We start from the raw sequence: 20954 nt of genomic DNA, 5'->3' as shown, positions 1-20954 counted from the left end.
AGACGAGTGCGCCTGCGCCGGGTCTGAGCGTCAGACACTGCGCCTGCGCAAGGGGGCTGAGCGCAGACATTGCGCCTGCGCAGGACTGCCATCAGTTAAAGCGCATGTGCCGCAGGAGCTAGTGCGGAAGTGAGGGGAGAGGCCGAGAGAAATTTGGGTACTGCGCATGGACTGAGCGTGACGTTGAGGTTTGAAATAACCGGCAAAGAGTGAAGGCTGGAACTAGCTTCCTGAAAGCTTCGTACGGCCGGAGCCCTGTGAGCCCAGGTTCTGCGCCCACTAGGAGGTGTCATGCTGACTGCTTTTTTCAAAGCCCTAGAATCTTGGCTTCGGCGTTTGGGGTAAGCCCCGTTCTCGTTCACGTTCTGGTTCTCAAGCGAGTTTCCGCGAACTCTCGCGGGATTGACTGGCCGTCTCGAGAGCCGGTATCTCCTAGGAGCTAGTCCTGGTCCTCCGCTAGGCGGCTTGGGGTCGCAGCCTAACTCGGAGCCAGCCTGACGCCGGCCGATCACGCCTGTGATCCTGGCAACGATGGATGATGACCTGATGTTGGCACTGCGGCTTCAGGAGGAGTGGAACTTGCAGGAGGCCCAGCGCGATCAGGCCCAGGAGTCCCTGTCGCTAGTGGACGCTTCGTGGGAGTTGGTGGACCCCACGCCGGACTTGCAGGCCCTGTTTGTTCAGTTTAACGACCAGTTCTTCTGGGGCCAGCTGGAGGCCGTCGAGGTGAAGTGGAGCGTGCGAATGACCCTGTGAGTTCCGAGCCCCGCTGGGGAAAGAGGCGGGACTGGCAGTTCTCCTGCAGCCCCGGGCCCTGGTCTTCTCTCCTTTCTCTGGTCCGACGGTCCCAGGGGGCGTTAAATGAGTGGGGGGGGGGGGGGGTTTGGTTTTGGACCTGGCAGTTCCTGCCTTGGCGTATTTCTCTCTTCCTTACCTTTTTTCCCACTCGAACAATAAGAAAGCTGTGTAGACCCCACCGCCACGGTTGGACTCAGGGCCATAACGAGAAAAGAGATTTGTGTTTGAATCTCACTAAACTTAAAAATAACAAGTTCCTGATTTGCCTTATGATAGTGCTGTAGGACCCAGAAGGGAAAAGCAACCAAATCTGCCCCTAAGAAAGTGCTGAGGACGCAGAGTAACCTCCAAAGGATGTGTGTTCCCCTCCTCTCTTCCCGTTAGGAACCCACTTTAGTGAGCTCGTGTGTTGCAGTGGGGATCTTCAGTGATGCTTTTAAAACGGTTCTTTTTCTACATGCTAAATTTGAGAAATCCGTATTTGAAATAATAATCTACTCCTGCACGTGAACAGGGTGAAGTTTAAGATAACAGTTGTATACCACCAGCATGCTTGTTTTTGAGTTGACAGAAAACAACCTACAGTCAAACAAATTAAGATATCATATTAAATTGTGTTTAAAGTACCAATCTCCTTTATACAGGCGTCTGTTATAATTTTGGAGATACGCTGTTGGAGATACCTGCTTGTTAATAACACCAAACTGTGATTTGTCCTAAGGAGACTGGGAGTAGCAGAATAGGATTGCCTTTGAGCTGTTGCAGCCTAGCTGGGGCAAGGGAAGCTGCAGTTGGGCCACGTGGTCCGCATCGTATTCCACTAGGTCCCCGTTGTACACCAGGTACTGTCCTGGCGTCTCTATCAGGTGCCTGCAGCCTTCCACCTTCTCAAGCAGGGTGGTGAGAATGCGCTGCTTTCCTTCCTTGCCTGGCGGGGGAGCCGTCGTGGGAGGCGCCCCCGGGGCTGTAACTAATTAATTGGGTGAAATGCAAGTATCTGCTAACCAAGGGGGTATACTCTCAAGAAAGCCATCTGCCAACTGAGTTCTCTTAGTATGCACTGCCCAAGAATGTGTAAGGACTTGGGCATATTTGGTCAATGTAACACATTTTTATGGTGATTGTTTTCTAGGTGTGCTGGGATATGCAGCTATGAAGGGAAGGGTGGAATGTGTTCCATCCGTCTCAGCGAACCCCTTTTAAAGTTGAGACCAAGAAAGGATCTTGTAGAGGTATTTTTCATGTAAACTTGCTTCCTAGCTCAGTAATTTACAAATGCTTGTCATCGATTTAGACTGCTGTGAATTCACCTGTATGTGTCTTTAAAAAAGTCACTTTGCCGTCAGTGCAAACTTGAATTATGGGGCAAATAATAATGAACACCTTATGTTTTTTATAGTGCTTCATAGTGGGAAAAAAAAAGGCTTCTAGAGGCCGGGTGCGGTGGCTCACGCCTGTAATCCCAGCACTTTGGGAGGCCGATGCGGGCGGATCACGAGGTCAGAAGATCGAGAACATCCTGACCAACATGGTGAAACCCCGTCTCTACTAAAAAAAAAAAAAATTAGCCGAGCGTGATGGCGGGCGCCTATAGTCTCAGCTACTCCGGAGGCTGAGGCAGGAGAATGGTGTGAACCCGGGAGGCGGAGCTTGCAGTGAGCCGAGATTGCACCACTGCACTCCAGCCTGGGCTACAGAGCCAGACTCCATCTTAAAAAAAAAAAAAAAGGCTTCTAGGTATATTATCTGTTTTGATTTTACAACAGGCCTGTTTATGTTCATGTGTTGCTATTTTCATTTTTATGAGTAAAGAAATTAAGGTTCAGAGAGGTTAAGTAACTGGCTTAAGTTATGTGTTTAGAAGCAGAGAAAACGGGATCCACATCTTCCTGTTGAGAAACACAAATTTTGATTCTCCTCAGTTGGGCTGCCACACTGCTGTACGCTCAGGACACCTAGCCGAGCTGGCAGCAGAAACCAGTGTGAGGGCACGCTTCACATTTAGAGCTGGTACTTCATCTAGCAGAATGGAGCAGTGGGAGCTGAGGCAGGAGGATCTCTTGAACCCAGGAGGTGGAGGTTGCAGTGAGCTGAGACTGTGCGATTGCACTCCAGCCTGGGCAATAAGAGCGAAATTCCGTCTCAAAAAAAACCAAAAAAACAAAAAGTCTGTACAGAAGAGCAGGGTGGTAGTTCCTCAGCATGGGGTGGGAAACATGTTTTTTTTTTTTTTTTTTTTTTGAGACGGAGTCTGGCTCTGTGGCCCAGGCTGGAGTGCTGTGGCCGGATCTCAGCTCACTGCAAGCTCCGCCTCCCGGGTTCACGCCATTCTCCTGCCTCAGCCTCCCAGTAGCTGGGACTACAGGCGCCGCTACCTCGCCCGGCTAGTTTTTTTTTGTAGTTTTTAGTAGAGACGGGGTTTCACCGTGTTAGCCAGGATGGTCTCGATCTCCTGACCTCGTGATCCGCCCGTCTCGGCCTCCCAAAGTGCTGGGATTACAGGCTTGAGCCACCGCGCCCGGCCCGGGAAACATGTTAAAACATGCTTGGAGATGAGAGATGCTGTTTTTAAGGATAATAAAAGGCAATGGATTACATGACAATGTGAATATACTCAATACTGAACTGTACACATAAAAATGGGTATGATGGGGAATTTTGTTAATTTTTTTTACCACAATTTGTTTAAAAAATAGCTACTAAATGTCAAATGGTACAGTAGAAATACTTGATGAATGAAAAAGGACACAGCTCAGATGATACAAAGAGAAAGGTAGGTGTGAACAAAGTATCAATAATTAAATGTCAGTGGACTAAACACTTCATTAAATACATGGAATGGCATGCTTACAGTAAAGACACACTTATTTTAAGTTTAAAAGGATGAGGAAAAGTAATCATCCGAACACTTAACAGCAGAAAACTATTGTGGCTATAAGCTTGAGTACTCATTATCCAAAGTGTTTGGGACCAGAAGTGTTTCAGATTTCAGATTTTTTTTTTTTTAATTTGGAATATTTGCACTATACTTACTGGTTGAGCTTTCCTAATCCAAAAGTCCCAAATCTGAAATGGCTTTAGTGTGCATTTCCTTAGAACATAGCCTTTAAGCGTCTTGTAAGTGCTCAAAAAGTTTTGGATTTTGGAGCATTTCAGATTTTGGATTGTCAAATTAGGGATGTTCAACCAGTATTAGTATCAGACTGAAAACTTCAAGAGAAGAAGTTTTACTAGAGGAAAAGTGGGATATTTTATAATAATAAAACAATCTATTAAACAGCAATACATAATGTCCCTAAAAGTAATAACGTAGCTTTAAATTTTATGAGGCATAAATTAGCAGAAACAAAAAGAATCTACAATCAGGCTGGGCGCAGTGGCTCATGCCTGTAATCCCAGCACTTTGGGAAGCTGAGACAGGTGGATCACTTGAGGCCAGGAGTTTGAGACCAGCCTGACCAACATGGTGAAACCCCGTCTCTACTAAACATACAAAAATTAGCTGGGTGTGGTGACACACACCTGTAGTCCCAGCTACTCAGGAAGCTGATGCACAAGAATTGCTTGAGGCTGGGCGCGGTGGCTCAAGCCTGTAATCCCAGCACTTTGGGAGGCCGAGACGGGTGGATCACGAGGTCAGGAGATCGAGACCATCCTGGCTAACATGGTGAAACCCCGTCTCTACTAAAAAATACAAAAAAAAAAAAAAAAAAATTGCCGGGCGAGGTGGCGGGCGCCTGTAGTCCCAGCCACTTGGGAGGCTGAGGCAGGAGAATGGCATAAACCCAGGAGGCAGAGCTTGCAGTGAGCTGAGATCCGGCCACTGCACTCCAGCCCAGGCAACAGAATGAGACTCCATCTCAAAAAAAAAAAAAAAGTTGCTTGAAGCCGGGAGGCGGAGGTTACAGTGAGCTGAGATCACACCACGGCAGTACAGTGTAGGTGACAGAGCAAGACCCTGTCTCACTACAGCCTCAACCTCCCAGGCCCAAGCAATCCTCCTGCCTCAGCCTCCCAAAGTGGTGGGATTCAGGTGTAACCCACGACGCCCAGCCTCATACTTGCAGAATGTTAACACAACCTTCTTAGTAACCCAATGAATAAGCAGAAAAAAGTAATACACATTTTAAAAAGTTGAACAGCATAATTAACCAAATCAGCTTTACAAGGAGCCCTAACTGGAGGAGTTGCTCAATGAATATGTATTAGGTAAATGATTACATAAACACATAAAAAAATGGTTTTAAGTAGTGGGTGAGAAGAGAATGGGGAATGTATAATGGTATCAAGTGAGCATTTCCTGTTGCCAGAAAGTTACAAAATGACATTTTAGTCAATGATGGACCCCATGTATAACAGTGGTCCCACAAGATTATAAGACCATATTTTTACTTATTTATTTATTTTTATCTTTTGTTTTTTGAGATGGAGTTTTGGTCTTGTTGCCCAGGCTGGAGTGCAGTGACATGATCTTGGCTCCCTGCAGCCTCTGCCTCCCTGGTTCAAGAGATCCTCCTACCTCAGCCTCCCAAGAAGCTGGGATTACAGGTGTGCGCCACCACACCCGGCTACTTTTTGTATTTTTAGTAGTGGTGGGGTTTCACCATGTTGGCCAGGCTGGTCTCGAATTCCTGACCCCAGGTGATCCTCCTGCCTCAGCCTCCCAAAGTGCTGGGATTACAGGTGTGATCCACCGTGCCCAGCCAAGACTATATTTTTTTTAGAGACAGCGTCTCCCTCTGTTGCCCAGGCTGGAGTGCAGTGGTGCATCTCCGCTCATTGCAAGCTTCGCCTCCCAGGTTCACGCCATTCTCCTGCCTCAGCCTCCCGAGTAGCTGGGACTACAGGCACCTGCCACCACACTCGGCTAATTTTTTGTATTTTTTTTTAGTAGAGACGGGGTTTCACCATGTTAGCCAGGATGGTCTCGATCTCCTGACCTCGTGATCCATCCGCCTCGGCCTCCCAAAGTGCTGGGATTACAGGCATGAGCCACTGCGCCCGACCAAGACCGTATTTTTATTGTACCGTTTATCTTCTTTATATTTAGTTGCACAAATACTTACCATTGTGTTGCACTTGCCTACAGCATTCAGTACAGTAACATCCTGTACAGGTTTATTTCCTAGGAGCAGCAGGCTATACTCTATAGCCTCGGTGTTTACAGGCTATACCGTCTAGGTTTGTTTAAGTGCACTCTTAAGATGTTTGCACAATGACAAAATCTCCTAACAATGGATTTTTCAGAACATATCCCTGTCAAGTGAGGCACAACTGTAGTTAACTAAATCATAGTGAAGGGAGTTCAGAAAAGGAACAGACTTTATCTGGTTGAGGAGGTCAGGGAAAGCTTTATAACTGTACATTTAATTCCTACCATCACCACTCCTCCTGCTCACTATTGAGCACCTATTGTGTGTCAGACCTTGGACTAAACGTAGCGTTTACCACAGCCATGCAAAATGAGGACATCCCATTTTAGAGATGAGGAGCCACTTGGAACCTGTCCCAGGTCTCATGCATATGATCGTGGGTTTAGGTTCCAGTATCCCTGACTCCAAGGCTCTTGTTCTGTCCCCTTTACCATTCAGCCCGTCACTCCTGCTGATTAAAACGTGGAGAGGTGAGCATTAGAGGACGAATTGTACTTTTGACAAGCAGAGATAGGACAGGAGGCTACTCTTGGCAGAAGGAGTGGGAATAATGTGAACAAAAGTGAGTTCAGACAACTGGGGGCATATTTAGGACTAGAGGTGGTTCATTTTGACCGAATAGAACAGTCGTGGAAAACAGAGGTATTTTGGGACTGTGTTGTATAGATCCTTGAATTAAAACTAAACGTGGAAAATGATAGATACAAAGAAAAGTTCAGTACCATTTTCAAGGTGTTTTTAATGTTTAATTAAATTGAGCCCAAAATCAGGAACCTAAATTTGTTTCTCCTTTATGAGAATAGTTCTTTATCATTACTCTAATTTAGAATGTTGAGAAACTTTTGCAGTACCTTTCTTGAATTTAAGTCTTCTTCGTTGAGTGGCATTTACTTGAAAAATAAAGTTCTGGCTGGGTACAGTGGCTCATGCGTGTGGTTCCAGGCCAAGACAGATGGATTGCTTGAGCCCAGGAGTTGGAAACCTGTCTGGGCAAGATGGTGAGCCCTTGTCACCATCTTGAAAAAAATTAGCCGGGTGTGGTGGCATGTTCCCAGCTACTCAGGAGGCTGAGACAGAAGGATCACTTGATGCCAGGAATTTGAGGCTGCAGTGAAATATAACCAAGCCACTGCACTCCAGTCTGTGTGAAAAAGTGAGACCCCATCTCTGAGAAATAATAAGATAAATAAGTAAAGTTCCTTTTAAGAGATAAACAGTTGATAATTTTTACAGGGATATATGAATGACCAAGTTAAAATGTTTGATTCTCTCATTTTTCTGTTCAGCATAATTTTGTAAGACTAAAATTCATTAATGACAATCTAGTTCTTCTGATGGAAATTCTTTTTTAAAAAAATTATGGAGGATCATGAAAGAGGTATGTCTTTGAAGATATTTATGATTTTTGCTTAAAAAAATTATTTGTATTTTTTAGAGCAAAAACCCCAGCAACCTTAAATGCTTTTGTTAATTTTGCACAGAAACTTGTACATCTTTGGTGTGGAATGAGCAGTAGGTTTTAGTGTCTGTTTTAAAGTTTTCATGATTTCTGAATCAAAACCCAAAAACTGTAGAAAGCTATATACAGAGATGTCTTGTTCAATGTCCTCCTCTATCTTGAACTCCTTACTTGCTGTAGGAACTGTTAGTTTCTTTTTACTCTTTCATTTTTCTGTTTTGCAAATATTTCTATCCATTTTTATTCCTCCTCACCACCACATGAAATTTTTCTTACACAAAATACTACGTACGGTCTTCTGTACTTTGTCTTTTTCTTTTTTCCTTTTTTGAGACGAAGTTTCACTCTTACTGCCCAGACTTATGCAGTGTCGTGATCTCGGCTCATCACAACCTCTGCCTCCCAGGTTCAGGGGATTCTCCTGCCTCTGCCTCAGCCTCCCGAGTAGCTGGGATTACAGGCGCCTGTCACCATGCCTGGATAATTTTTGTGTATTTAGTAGAGATGGGGTTTTACCATGTTGACCAGGCTGGTCTTGAACTCCTGACCTCAGGTGATCCACCTGCCTCGGCCTCCCAAAGTGCTGGGATTACAGGCGTGAGCCACCGTGCCCAGCCCCCTGTCTTTTTCATTAATACACTCTATAGCTTTCTCCAAACCATTTCACATAGATCCTTCTCATTCTTTTTTATGGCTGCATAGAATTCCATTATATGGATGTACAAAACACTGGAGTTATTTCTAATCTTTTGCTATTATAAGCAGTGTCACAGTGAATACACCTTGTACATATGACCGTGCATGCTGGTCTAGGTATTGCTCTCTGAGAAAACAAATGCATTTGTAATTTTGTTAGATGCTACCAAATTTTCCATCGGAGAATTGCACTCCTACCAGCAATATATAGGAATGTTTATTTTCCCTTGGCTTTACTAATGGTGTCAAACTTTAGGAGTTTTACCAATCTTGATAAGCAATAAATAACATCCTAGTGTAGTGTTGGGTTTTTGTGGGGTTTTTTTTTTTGTTTTTTGAGACAGGGTCTTGCTGGGTTGTCTAGGCTGGAGGTAATCATAGGTCACTGCAACCTTGAATTCCTGGCCTCAAGCAATCCCCCCGTCTCAGCCCCCTGAGTAGCTAGAACTACAGGTGCACAGCTAATTGTTTTAATTTTTTTGTAGAGACAAGGTCTATGTTGACCAGGCTGGTTTTGAACTCTTGGCCTCAAGCAATCCTCCCACTTCAGCCTCCTAAAGTGCTGGGATTATAGGCATGAGCCACCATGCCTGACCATCCTAGTGTAGTATTAATTCGCATTTCTCTTTTTATAAATAAAGTTGGGCATTTTTTCTTTTCTTTTCTTTTCTTTTTTTTTTGGAGAAGGAGTCTCATCACCGTCACCCAGGCTAGAGTGCAGTGGTGCAATCTCGGCTCACTGCAACCTACGCCTCCCAGGTTCAAGCGATTCCCCTGCCTCAGCCTCCTGAGTAGCTCAGACTACAGGCTGGCGCAACTACGCCCGGCTGATATATATATATATATATATTTTTTTTTTTGTATTATAGTAGAGACAGGGTTTCACCATGTTGAGCAGGACAGTTTCAGTCTCCTGACCTCGTGAGCCAGAAGCTGGGCATTTTTTCGTTTGTGTCTGGGTCATTTGTGCTACTTCTGTGAGCTCCATGGTCTTTGCCCATTTTGAAATTGGGTTGTCATTTTCCTGTTGACATTAGGAGTTCCTTGTATATTAGGAATAGCCTGTGGTAAGAGTTATACATATATTTTTCTGAGTTTATCTTTTTACTTGGTGTTTTTTTCCTATAGAATTTTAAAGTTTTGTCTGGGTGCAGTGGCTGCCGCCTGTAATCCCAGCACTTTGGGAGGCTGAGGCGGGCAGATTGCTTGAGGTCAGGAGTGTAAGACCAGCTTGGCCAACATGGCCAAACCCTGTCTCTGCTAAAATACAAAAATTAGCCAGGCATGGTGGCGGGCGCCTGTAGTGCCAGCTACTCAGGGGGCTGAGGCACGAGAATCACTTGGACCCGGGAGGCAGAGGTTGCAATGAGCAGAGATTGAGCCACTGCACTCCAGCCTGGGTGACAGAGTAAGACCCTGTTCAAAAAAAAAGAATTTTAAAGTTTTTATGTAGTTGAATTCATTGATTTTTCTGGATTTTGATTTATAGTTAAAAAGGTCTCCCTAGAACAGGGAGTTCTTAACCTGTGATTTTCAGAGCTTCAGATATTACACCAATTTGAGTACCCCTTCTCCAAAATGCCTGGGACTAGAAGTGTCTTGGATTTCATATTGATTTCGGATTTTGGAATATTTGTGTTATTCTTACAGGTGGAGCATCCCAAATCTGAAAATCTGCAATGCTCCAATGAGCATTTCCTTTTGAGTGTCATGTTGGTGCTCAAAAGTTTCTGATTTTGAAGCATTTTGGATTTTCAGAGTTGGGATGCTCAACTCGTATGCGATGTTTTGTGAATGTGTGCTTATATAATTTTTATAGAATGAGGTGGGTTTTTTGTTGTTGTTGTTTTGTTTTTGTGAGACAGTGTCTCATTCTGTCACCCTGGCTGGAGTGTAGTGGCACAGTCACAGCTCACTGCAGCCTCAACCTCCCCAGGCTCAGAGGATCCTCCCACCTCAGCCTCCTGAGTGTAGCGGGGACTACAGGCACGCATCACCACACCTGACTAATTTTTGTATTTTTTTGTAGAGACAGGGTTCCGCCATGTTGCCCAGGCTGGTCTCGAACCCCTGGGCTCAAGCGATCCTCCCACCTTTGCCTCCCAAAGTGTTGAGATTACAGGTGTGAGCCACTGCACCCAGCCTAGAATGAGTTTTATCAGTTCTGAAGGAAGCCTGTGATACAGAAAAGACTCCAGATAGAATAAGAAAATGTATATTTTCTGAAGTGTCATACAAACTCTGAAAATAATTTGATTGTTTTATGTTCCAGACCCTCCTGCATGAAATGATACATGCCTATTTATTTGTCACTAATAATGACAAAGACCGAGAAGGGCATGGTCCAGAATTTTGTAAACATATGCATCGCATCAACAGCCTGACTGGAGCCAATATAACGGTACAGAAAGCCATATATATTTATGATATTTAGTAGTTTATTCAATAACTCCTGAGATTTAATTGAAAGTAGAGAACTAGGTAGAAACAAATATCTTTGAGGATTTTCTACAGTGAACGAGAGGCCTAGAGAAGCGAATTGGCTTGTCTGGAACCACATGGTAGAATGGCAGCAGAGCCAGTGATATCCCTGAGGCTTCTGACCTCTTCGGGGTCAACATTTTACACATAGGTAACTCAGGCCTGCAGTACCTCTCTTCTGGAATCATAATGATCTCTTAACTTTGTTTCCTTATTATTGTCTTCTTTAGTCCATCCTATATTCCTGCTACCATTGCAGATGTCATTCCCTCATCAGAATTCTTTGATTCATATCTCTGTATGGCATTGCAGGAGATGGCAAAGCCTAAGGTTCAAAAAGCTGGAGGCGTCAGGCTGCTTGGATTCAAATCCTGGCTCCACCAATTACTGACTTTTCTATGCCTCATTTTATACCCATGGCAAATAAGAGTAATAACAATACCTGCCTGTTGGATCCTTGTGAGGAGAAAGGATTAAAGGAGAAAGTACGTCAAAACATTTTAGCCAATCTGACACTAATTAAATATTAGTTTAATTGTATTCGTTTTATTAAATAACCTTGTTCCTTTTTTACTGCCTCCAACTCTGCTGCCTGTGTCCTCTTTCTTTAACTGCACCTTTGACCTCCATGTGCAGCTTCCGTAAGGCGTGCCCCTGCTCTGTTTTGTGTCCGAATGCTTTTCATCCTTCCAGTGGCATCTCATTTCTCCCTCTTTTGAATCCTCAACAGATATTTAAGCTATAACAATTTTTTATGCTACTTTCATACTTTTGAACACAGGGTAGGTCTTGCCCATCTTTATAATACATCTGTAGAAGGTGTGTAAGGTACTGTCCTCACATGGACTTGACAAATACTGAATTGAATATTAATAGGATAGATTAAATTCTTTCTTATGTTTGGGTATTTCCTTCCTTTAAAAGGCAACAAAATCCAGTGTGATAGAAAATGAACAGTGCTCAATCGCCATGTTTTGTTTATTTATTTATTTTTCAGATAGGGTCTTGCTCTGTTGCCTAGGCTGGATGCAGTGGTGCATTCATAGCCCACTGCAGACTCATCCTCCTGGGCTTAAGTGATCCTCCCACCTCAGCCTCCTGAGTAGCTGGGGCTACAGATGTGTGCCACAATGTCAAGCTAATTTAAAAAAAATTTTTTTTTTTTTTTAGAGACAGGGTCTCACCATGTTGCCCAGGCTGATCTTGAACTCATGGGTACAAATGATTCTCCCATCTCAGCCTCCCAAAGTGGTGGGATTATAGACATGAGGTACCATGCCTGGCCTCTCCATGTATTACGGTTTTCTAGCTATCAGTTTTAATTTTCTAAAGACCTCATTTAATTATTAGACAGTTACTTCAACATTAGGAAAGTGTCTTGCAGTTTTTAAAAAATCAGAAATAAAATCCAGGTTAGCAAGAGAATTATAGAGTTGCTTGTATAAAACACATTTAGTTTCTTAACCAGAACTTACACTATAAGCAAAGCCCTTGTATACGTCCCATTGTTCAGTTGGAAGAGTATCTGTTCTTTTATCTTAGATATCTGTGTGTTTTTATTTAGGAGAGGTTTTAAGGAGTGAACACTCCTTGCTTTTACAGGTTACATCCTGTTATAAGGAACTCCGCAGGATATCTACATTGTAGAGTAATTTTATTTTAGTGACTACATTGTTAAAAGTCACATTTCCAAGCTTTAGGAGTTACAGGAATTGGAAGCAAAACAGATCCAGGCCGGATGTGGTGGCTCACGCCTGTAATCCCAGCACTTTGGGAGGCCGAAGTGGGAGGATCACTTGAGCCCAGGAGTTTGAGATCAGCCTGGGCAATATAGTGAGACTTGTTTCCACAAAAAAATAAAAAAATTAGCCAGGCGTGGTAGCTCATGCCTGTAGTCACGGCTACTCGGGAGACAGAGATAGAAGGATCACTTGAGCCTGGGAGGCGGAGGTTGCAGTGAGCCAAGATCATGCCACCTCACTCCAGCCTGGGCAAACAGAGCGAGTCCATGTCACAAGACAAACAAACAAAACAGATCCATTTCCCTGTCTTTTTTGGTAATGAATTAAGTCAAGAGTTCTGAACATAATAGAGTGCAGGGTTTCCCATGCTTCTTTGCCTTAAAACCTATGTCCTTCAGTCCCTTCTGCATTTAATATAATGTGCATTCTTTGCATGCTTGAGTAGAAGAAATTTTTTGCTTAGGATGGAGCAATAGTGAGTTTAAAACTATAGAGTTATAGAAAGCTTAGCATTCTTTCCCACAAGGGGAATTTATTAGAAAGCTAAATGTCTTTGGTAAAAAACCACAATCTTATATACAGATGCTTCTTACTCTTACAGAGAGTTCCACTGAGAAGGCAGAAGAATAAGATACCCATAGTCATTTAGGAGTCATTTCAAATGGTGCTCTGTAGTCCTCAGTGCCACCGTGCTGGGAGGGCTGACCCCCTTTTCAGTCAGATCTTTTCCCTTACCTGTTTTCTGCTTGGATTCTAAATAGGATTTTTGTCTAGAGGGTGAAAAAAGAACGCATCCTACTTAAGGCCTGAAAAGCACACTTCGGAGAATTTTATTTGACTCAATGAATGCTGCTTTTCTGACTGAGCACCTTCCTGGTGCAAAAAGCACTATATTAGCCATTAGGGACACAAAAAATTAAAACATTCAGATCCTGGAGAACTTTTCAGTCTGGTAAGAGAAATATTTATAAACAGATAAAATGGTACCCCGTAAGGCTTATTACAGAGACATAAGCAAAGAACTTCGAGAATGTGGAGAGTGAGCTTAGCAGAAGCTTCTCTGGGTAAGATACTTGTGGTGTTAGAGTCAGGCATTTATAGGGAGTAGTTTAGTCCTTTAGAACCCTTTTCCTATTATTACTTAAAGGGAAAATTTCAATTTAGCAGTGGGAATGATTCTTATTTTAGTGTGGTATTATATAAAATCTTTATCCTAATTTTTGATCATTTACAAATTTGATTTCTGAAACTATTAGCATTCATGAAGATTTTCTGTGGTTTTGTTTTTAAAAGATTTTTTGTCGTCTAATCCCACATGCATCTATCTTTACACAGTTTATGAAGTATTAGCTGCTGCCCTTTCCCATTAAAATCGACTTTTGAACAGAAACTAAATATAGTTGCTTTCTTTCCCAAAATAGAACTCTTCAGAAAGCTCTGGGAAACAAAGTTTCAAAAATTAAAAAAAAAAAAAGGACTGCTTATGTACATCGTTTTCTTGTAGTTGTTAACTTGCTTATTGAATACAAAAAATTCTCTTCTCCCCTCAGGTCTACCATACTTTTCACGACGAGGTGGATGAATATCGGCGACACTGGTGGCGCTGCGATGGGCCGTGCCAGCACAGGCCGCCCTATTACGGCTATGTCAAACGAGCTACTAACAGGGAACCCTCTGCTCATGACTATTGGTGGGCTGAGCACCAGAAAACCTGTGGAGGCACTTACATGAAAATCAAGGAACCAGAGAATTACTCAAAAAAAGGCAAAGGAAAGACAAAACTAGGAAAGCAACCAGTATCAGCCGCAGAGAATAAAGGTACCTTCGTGTACATTCCTTCTGATTTTTATGTGACCATAGCTACGATGTAAAGACAATACTGTCCTTCAGAGAACTGGTATTAAGATAAGCTTAAGGATTGTTTCTGGTGTAGACTGTCTTCAAGTGTAGACTTAAGGAAAAAATCCCATCATCCATGAAATGATAGTAGGAAAATAGACTTTGTACAGAAGTAAGTAAGAGTAGGAATAGTTTCCACTGATATTTCAATTTTTATTTTTATTTTAACTTTTTTCACTTTCTTTTTATTCAAAGAAACAAAACTCAATCTCTGATAATATTTGAGGTAAAGTTCCTTTCCCTATCTTGATTCACTGAGTTATTAGGAAACAGAAGGCAAAAAGATTGTCAAAATAAAAACAATAATTCAAGTAACAATGCCCGGAATATACGTCCTAACTACACCCCTTCCTATCAGTTGGATTCTATCCAAGTGACTTCTATTGATGTATGTATGTTCATTCAAAGAATGGGAAAAGGATATGACATATATTTGCCAGTACTTCATCTTCAAGATTTACCCTTTTCCTGTGAAGTTCAGAGTTACTGAAGATGCTTCTTCCCTTCGGAAGTTGTTGATTTGATGTGGTAGAACCCAAGAACATAGGCTATATTTCCCAAATCTTTAATTATTGAGTGGAGGAGCTATAGACGAATTGATGTGGAAAGACCGTATCTTCATTTTCATGAGTAGAAGAAAAGATAAGAATGAGGCAGCAGATTTTTCCCTCCTGGAATTACACATAAAGGACTAAGTAATTTTCAAGGTAAATGTTGCCTTGTTATTGGTCTTTGGCATAAGATTCTTTATTTAAATATGAGAGAATTTTTTTTTTATCCTTTATATTCTCTCAATATCAGAACTCTGAATTCTGAAGATTGTCCTTCTCTCATTAATAGAATTGTATGGATGTAACATAGAATATTATTTCTTCATTTTGAGAAAACTGTACATTAGTTTAATGTTTGTTACTGTATTTCTTTTGAGTTGAGGCACTTACATAAAAATCTTCTTTGCTGTTTTTGCAGATAAACCCAACAGAGGTGAGGCCCAGCTAGTAATCCCTTTTAGTGGGAAAGGATATGTTCTAGGAGAAACAAGCAATTTACCTTCACCTGGGAAATTGATCACTTCACATGCCATTAATAAAACCCAAGATCTTTTAAATCAAAACCATTCAGCAAATGCTGTAAGACCTAATTCTAAAATCAAGGTGAAATTTGAACAGAATGATTCAAGTAAAAATTATCCTCTGGTCTCCCCTGCTGTTAATAACAGTCACCAAAATGTTCTAAGCAACTACTTTCCTAGAGTATCCGTTGCCAACCAAAAGGCTTTCAGAGGTGTGAATGGATCTCCAAGGAAAAGTGAAACAGTTGGCAACATCCCTAAAAACTCAATATCTTCTAGTTCTCAAAGAAGGGTTTCATCTTCTAAGATATCCTTAAGAAATTCTTCAAAAGTAATGGAATCAACATCTGTGATGCCGTCCCGGGATGTGAGTGGGTCTGAAGATACATTCCCAAATAAACGACCTCGGCTAGAAGATAAGACTGTTTTTGACAATTTTTTTATCAAGAAAAAACAAATAGAAAGCAGTGGTAATGATCCAAAGTATAGTTCATATCCTACAACCACAACTCAGAATTCCAGCAGTTCATCCAGCCAGAGCAAAATGGTTAATTGCCCAGTTTGTCAGAATGAAGTTTTGGAGTCTCAGATTAATGAGCACTTGGACTGGTGCCTCAAAGGTTACAGCATCAAAGTCAAAAGCTGAAGAAAGTCTTTGAAAAAGGTTTCAAAATCTCAAATAAATACCACCTGTATTACCTCACTAATGTGCTATGTCAGCCAGTCAGGAAGTTCTGGTTAATACTGAAATTTGTAGGTTATAATCCAGTTCATATAACCAATACAAAATGTCCTGTTTTATATATCCACATATAAGATTGTAATTTGAAAATGTTTTATGTCTCAGGGTGCTACATTCACTCTTGCCTTAGGTATACTGTAACCCAGGTTCTGCCTGTCATGTATAATTTTTAGATACTTTTGTTCTTTCTTGCTCTTAAGGATTTTAAAAATCTGTTAATCTTTTCATTTGTATACATTCCTAGAAACACTCATATGGGGAATCCTGTCAGGTATTTGGTTATATTGACTATTTCTTTATTAATAGTATTAGAACTCATTCCCTGAACTGATGCAAATCTTCATAGTGTCAGACATACTGACCAAAACCACAATCTAGACTACAAAGTATATTGTTTTAGAGTACTCAAATTGTATTATTTATTAATTTTTTTGTTTGCAGAATCTTAACAGGAACTGTGTTTTCTAGATTTTAAAGAATTTTATTAGCCGGGCGTGGTGGCTCAAGCCTGTAATCCCAGCACTTTGGGAGGCTGAGACGGGCGGATCACAAGGTCAGGAGATCGAGACCATCCTGGCTAACACGGTGAAACCCTGTCTCTACTAAAAATACAAAAAAAAACTAGCCAGGCGAGGTGGCGGGCATCTGTAGTCCCAGCTACTCGGGAGGCTGAGGCAGGAGAATGGCGTAAACCCGGGAGGTGGAGCTTGCAGTGAGCTGAGATCCGGCCACTGCACTCCAGCCTGGGCGACAGAGCAAGACTCCGTCTCAAAAAAAAAAAAAGAATTTTATTTGTCCCACTTTTACTAAACAGTGGCAGCAGATTTTAAGTTAAAGAATATGGAACATAGGGAAATAAGTAAATTTATTTTGGAATATTTTTAGTAACAAATAGCCACTATAATTCTGTAGGCCAGATTTTATATTGAGTTTAGCTGTTTTCTCAGAATTTAGCAGAGTGGTTAAAATTCTGTGCTGATAAGTAACTGATACGTATAACATAAACATAACAAGGTTGCCTAGTTTATGTAACAGTGGAAAGTTATCTGGAAATAGTATTTTGAACTTTCAGCCAAGTTTAAACCATTATAATAAAGGGAATACCATTTGTGCATTTAAAGTAATCTTTTTTTAAAAAAAAAATCTTTTCCATGTTATAGAGAAAGGACAAAGATACCTTTATCAGTTTACTTTTTGTCTTGTGGCTGTACATGCTGTTGGCATAGCCCTAACAGTTGTTCACAAGTTTTCTTTTATTGCAATTTTCCTTCACTTCATTGTAATACAGGTGCACAAATCTTAAGTGCACAGCTGGGTAGACTTCTACAGTGTTCACCTGTGTAACTACTACCCAGCTCAAGTTAGAGAACACTTCCATTGCCACAGAAGGCTAGTTCCTGTAGTTGTCTGCTCCCAGTTGATACCATGACCCTCACCACCTCCAGAGGTCCCCACTCTTTTCACCCCATCATCGCAGATTATTTTTGAACTTTATAAAGTAGTATCTTTGTTCCTATGTGTAGCAGGAGTTCATTTTCATTGCTCTTGCATTTGTATGAATATACCAGAATTTCTTCATCCATTCTAATGTTAATGGACATTTGAATTGTTTCCAGTTTGGGGCTGGTAAGCATAATGCTGCTGAGAACATTCTTTTCTGTTGGGAATATATACAGGGGTGGAATTGCTGGGTCACGGGGTATATTCTGTTTCGCTTTAGTAAATTCTGCCAGTTTACACTCCTACCAGCAATGTATGAGAGTTTTAGTTGTTCACCATTCATAACACTTACCAGTCCTTTTCATTTTAGACTGGTTGGATGTTCACAAGTTTTGATACTTCTTAAAGCATTAAGTTAAAAATTTTTAATAAATATTTATAAATAGCTATTAAAATGTGTATTTATATAGTTATATTTTCATAGAGGATCATTTTCTCTAAATGAATATAACAAATTATGTGTAATTAAATGCTTCCTGAGCCAAAACCACACAAGGTTCTGGGGCTGTGAAGTAGCTAAGACGGTCCATGCCCTCGAGCTTTTCAGCCTAGTTGGGGAGTAAGACAAATGCACATTAATCTCTGTAGAGTTTGCTAAATGCTATGACAAGGGTTTTTGCTGGGTGCTGTGGGTAAACTGTAGGAAAGACAATTAGCTCAGGGCAGGACTCGGGGGATGTTTCTTGGAGGAGACAACATCCAAAGTTGAATCGTGTAGAGTGAGTCGAGTTAGCCCGCTTAAAGAAGGGTGGGAAAGAACCTTTCAAAGGGAAGAAGGAACACAAAGCCATGTTCCGAGGGAACTGTATGCTATTCCAAGTGAACAGAGTAAAATGTGAGGGGCAAAATGGCCAAAGGAGAGATGGCAGAAAGGACAGATCTAGTCAAGTAGTACAAGTTTGAGGCCAGGGACCTTATGTTCCTCACTTTACGTCTGGTTTGTGTGATACCTGCTGATAAGCATCTCTTAATTCAGGTGGGACTTGGAAAGGCTTATAAGCCGGTCGAGGACATGTTGAGAAGTGTTTCCCATGGATTTTTCTGGGGACAGCATAGATAAGGGGGGAAGGGTAGTGGCAGGGATGGAGAGGAAGAGACAATTGTTTGAGAAACAGGTAGTAAAGTCAGGAGTTGGTGTCAGGTTCTAGGGAATGATGGAAATACATCAGCTGAGAAAATGGAACTCAATTTGAAATTAAGCCTTACTACATCTGTTAAACACTTGAGAAAATTTGCACCCTAAGAATTCTGATATTCCCCCAAATCTGTCATTCATAATAGAGCCGTAGTTTTCTTTCTGTTTTGATTTTTCCTGTTAAAGTCAACTTCCCACCTTAAAAGCAGAGCTGGTAATTCTGGCTCAGTCCTTCAATGCCATCCCCCTACTGTGGGGACATGGGGTCTAGATTCTGTTTTTATAAAATGGTGGGTTTTGGGTTTTTGTTTTGTTTATTGAGATGGAGCCTCGCTCTGTTGCCCAGGCTGGAGTGCAGTGGCGCAATCTCGGCTCATTGCAACCTCAGCCTCCCGGGTTCAAGCAACTCTCCTGCCTCAGCTTCCCAAGTAGCTGGGATTAAAGGCAAGCGCCACCAAACGTGGCTAATTTTTGTATTTTTAGTAGAGACGGGGTTTCACCTTGTTGGTCAGACTGGTCTCGAACTCCTAGCCTCAAGTGATCTGCCCGCCTCGGCCTCCCAAAGTGCTGGGATTACAGGCGTGAGCCACCGTGCCGTGCCGAAACAGTGTTTCTTAAAGTCAGTGTCATATGTTACCTAGCCAAAATAATTTTTACTTTAGAAAATTTCACTGGGTGGCCGGGCGCAGTGGCTCATGCCTGTAATCCCAGCACTCTGGAAGGCTGAGGCAGGTGGATCACCAGGTCAAGAGATTGAGGCCATCCTGGCCAACATGGTGAAATCCCGTCTCTATTAAAAATACGAACAATTAGCTGGGCATGGTGGCAGGTACCTGTAATCCTAGCTACTTGGGAGACTGGTTAGGAGAATCACTTGAACCTGGGAGGTGGAGGTTGCGGTGAGCTAAGATCACGCCATTTCTCTCCAGCCTGGGCAAAAAGGGTGAATGAAACTGTGTCTCAAAAAAAAAAAAAAAAAAGAAAAGAAAAGAAAAAGAAAATTGTGCTGGGCATGGTGGCTCACGCCTGTAATCCCAGTACTTTGGGAGGCTGAGGTGGGTGGATCACCTGAGATCAGGAGTTTGAGACCAGCATGGCCAACATGATGAAACCCCGTCTTTACTAAAAGTACAAAAATTAGTCAGGTGTGGTGGTGTGCACCTGTAATCCCAGCTACTCAGGAGGCTGACGCAGGAGAATCACTTGAACCTGGGAGGCAGATGTTGCAGTGAGCTGAGATTGCACCACTGCACTCCAACCTAGGTGACAGAGTGAGACTCTGTCTCAAAAACAAACAAACAAAAAAAAAAGGCGGGGCGCAGTGGTTCACGTCTGTAATCCTAGCATTTTAGGAGGCCGAGGCGGGTGGATCACGAGGTCAAGACATCGAGACCATTCTGGCCCACATGGTGAAACCCCATCTCTACTAAAAATACAAAAATTAGCTACTCGGGAGGCTAAGGCAGGAGAATTGCTTGAACCCAGGAGGCGGAGGTTGCAGTGAGCCGAGATCGCACCACTGTCCTCCAGCCTGGCGACAGAGTGAGACTCCATCTCAAAAAAAAAAAATTTTTTTTATTTTGCTTTTGTAGACTATGGATATGCATATGCATATCCTAACTGGAAATTCTACAGTGGAAAGGAAAATACCATGACAAAAACTTCACACTGTCCCACTGTCTGATAGCTCTGAGATTATACTTTTTTTTAAAGCTTACAGGACTTTAAAATAAGAACGTCAAAGTGAAAGAACTGATATGCCTTCCTGCAAAACTAGCGCCTAGCCAGGACTCTTTCTGAGTGCGTGCGGTGTCTTAGCTTTTTTTTTTTTTTTTTTTTTTTTTTTGAGACGGAGTCTCGCTCTATCACCCAGGCTGGAGTGCAGTGGCCGGATCTCAGCTCACTGCAAGCTCCGCCTCCCGGGTTCCCGCGATTCTCCTGCCTCAGCCTCCTGAGTAGCTGGGACTACAGGCGCCCGCCACCTCGCCCGGCTAGATTTTTGTATTTTTTTAGTAGAGACGGGGTTTCACCGTGTTAGCCAGGATGGTCTCGATCTCCTGACCTCGTGATCCGCCCGTCTCGGCTTCCCAAAGTGCTGGGATTACAGGCTTGAGCCACCGCGCCCGGCCGTCTTAGCTCTTTTTATGTTGTATTTTAATTTTTTTGTCCTGGTATTGCATTAATCGTGAGCCAATGGTTTCCTTTTATTGTCTCAATTTTTTTTTTTTTTTTGTCCTTGAGGCTACTGCGGACTTTTTAGCAGTTTGTTGTAGTTGT

General features: G+C 42.3%; 1 protein-coding gene across 2 annotated transcripts; it reads left to right on the top strand.

The window, feature by feature from the left end:
• Positions 1 to 6: 6 nt before the first annotated feature.
• On the top strand, positions 7 to 16636 carry SPRTN (SprT-like N-terminal domain). Of its 2 annotated transcripts, XM_023191822.3 has the most exons (5): positions 7 to 752; positions 1931 to 2030; positions 10379 to 10507; positions 13880 to 14147; positions 15198 to 16636. In XM_023191822.3, exons 1-5 carry the CDS (start codon positions 532 to 534, stop codon positions 15944 to 15946), a joined length of 1467 nt encoding a protein of 488 aa, XP_023047590.2. In that variant the 5' UTR covers positions 7 to 531; the 3' UTR covers positions 15947 to 16636. The 2 variants fall into 2 exon arrangements, with proteins under 2 accessions (XP_023047590.2, XP_023047591.2); XM_023191823.2 differs by lacking the exon at positions 10379 to 10507 and having other exon boundaries at positions 77 to 752.
• Positions 16637 to 20954: the final 4318 nt, after the last annotated feature.

This window comes from Piliocolobus tephrosceles, chromosome 1, assembly GCF_002776525.5.
Source record: "Piliocolobus tephrosceles isolate RC106 chromosome 1, ASM277652v3, whole genome shotgun sequence".
Taxonomy (NCBI): Eukaryota; Metazoa; Chordata; class Mammalia; order Primates; family Cercopithecidae; genus Piliocolobus; species Piliocolobus tephrosceles.
The sequence above is the reverse complement of the archived record's forward strand: the minus strand, read 5'-3'. Positions and strand labels throughout refer to the sequence as shown.

Excerpts from the sequence above, each read along its gene's own strand:
- SPRTN (XM_023191822.3), top strand. The coding sequence starts at position 532 with ATGGATGATGACCTGATGTTGGCACTGCGGCTTCAGGAGGAGTGGAAC. Across the intron at positions 10,508-13,879 it reads TGACTGGAGCCAATATAACG|GTCTACCATACTTTTCACGA; the intron begins GTACAGAAAGCC and ends TTCTCCCCTCAG. Across the intron at positions 14,148-15,197 it reads ATCAGCCGCAGAGAATAAAG|ATAAACCCAACAGAGGTGAG; the intron begins GTACCTTCGTGT and ends CTGTTTTTGCAG.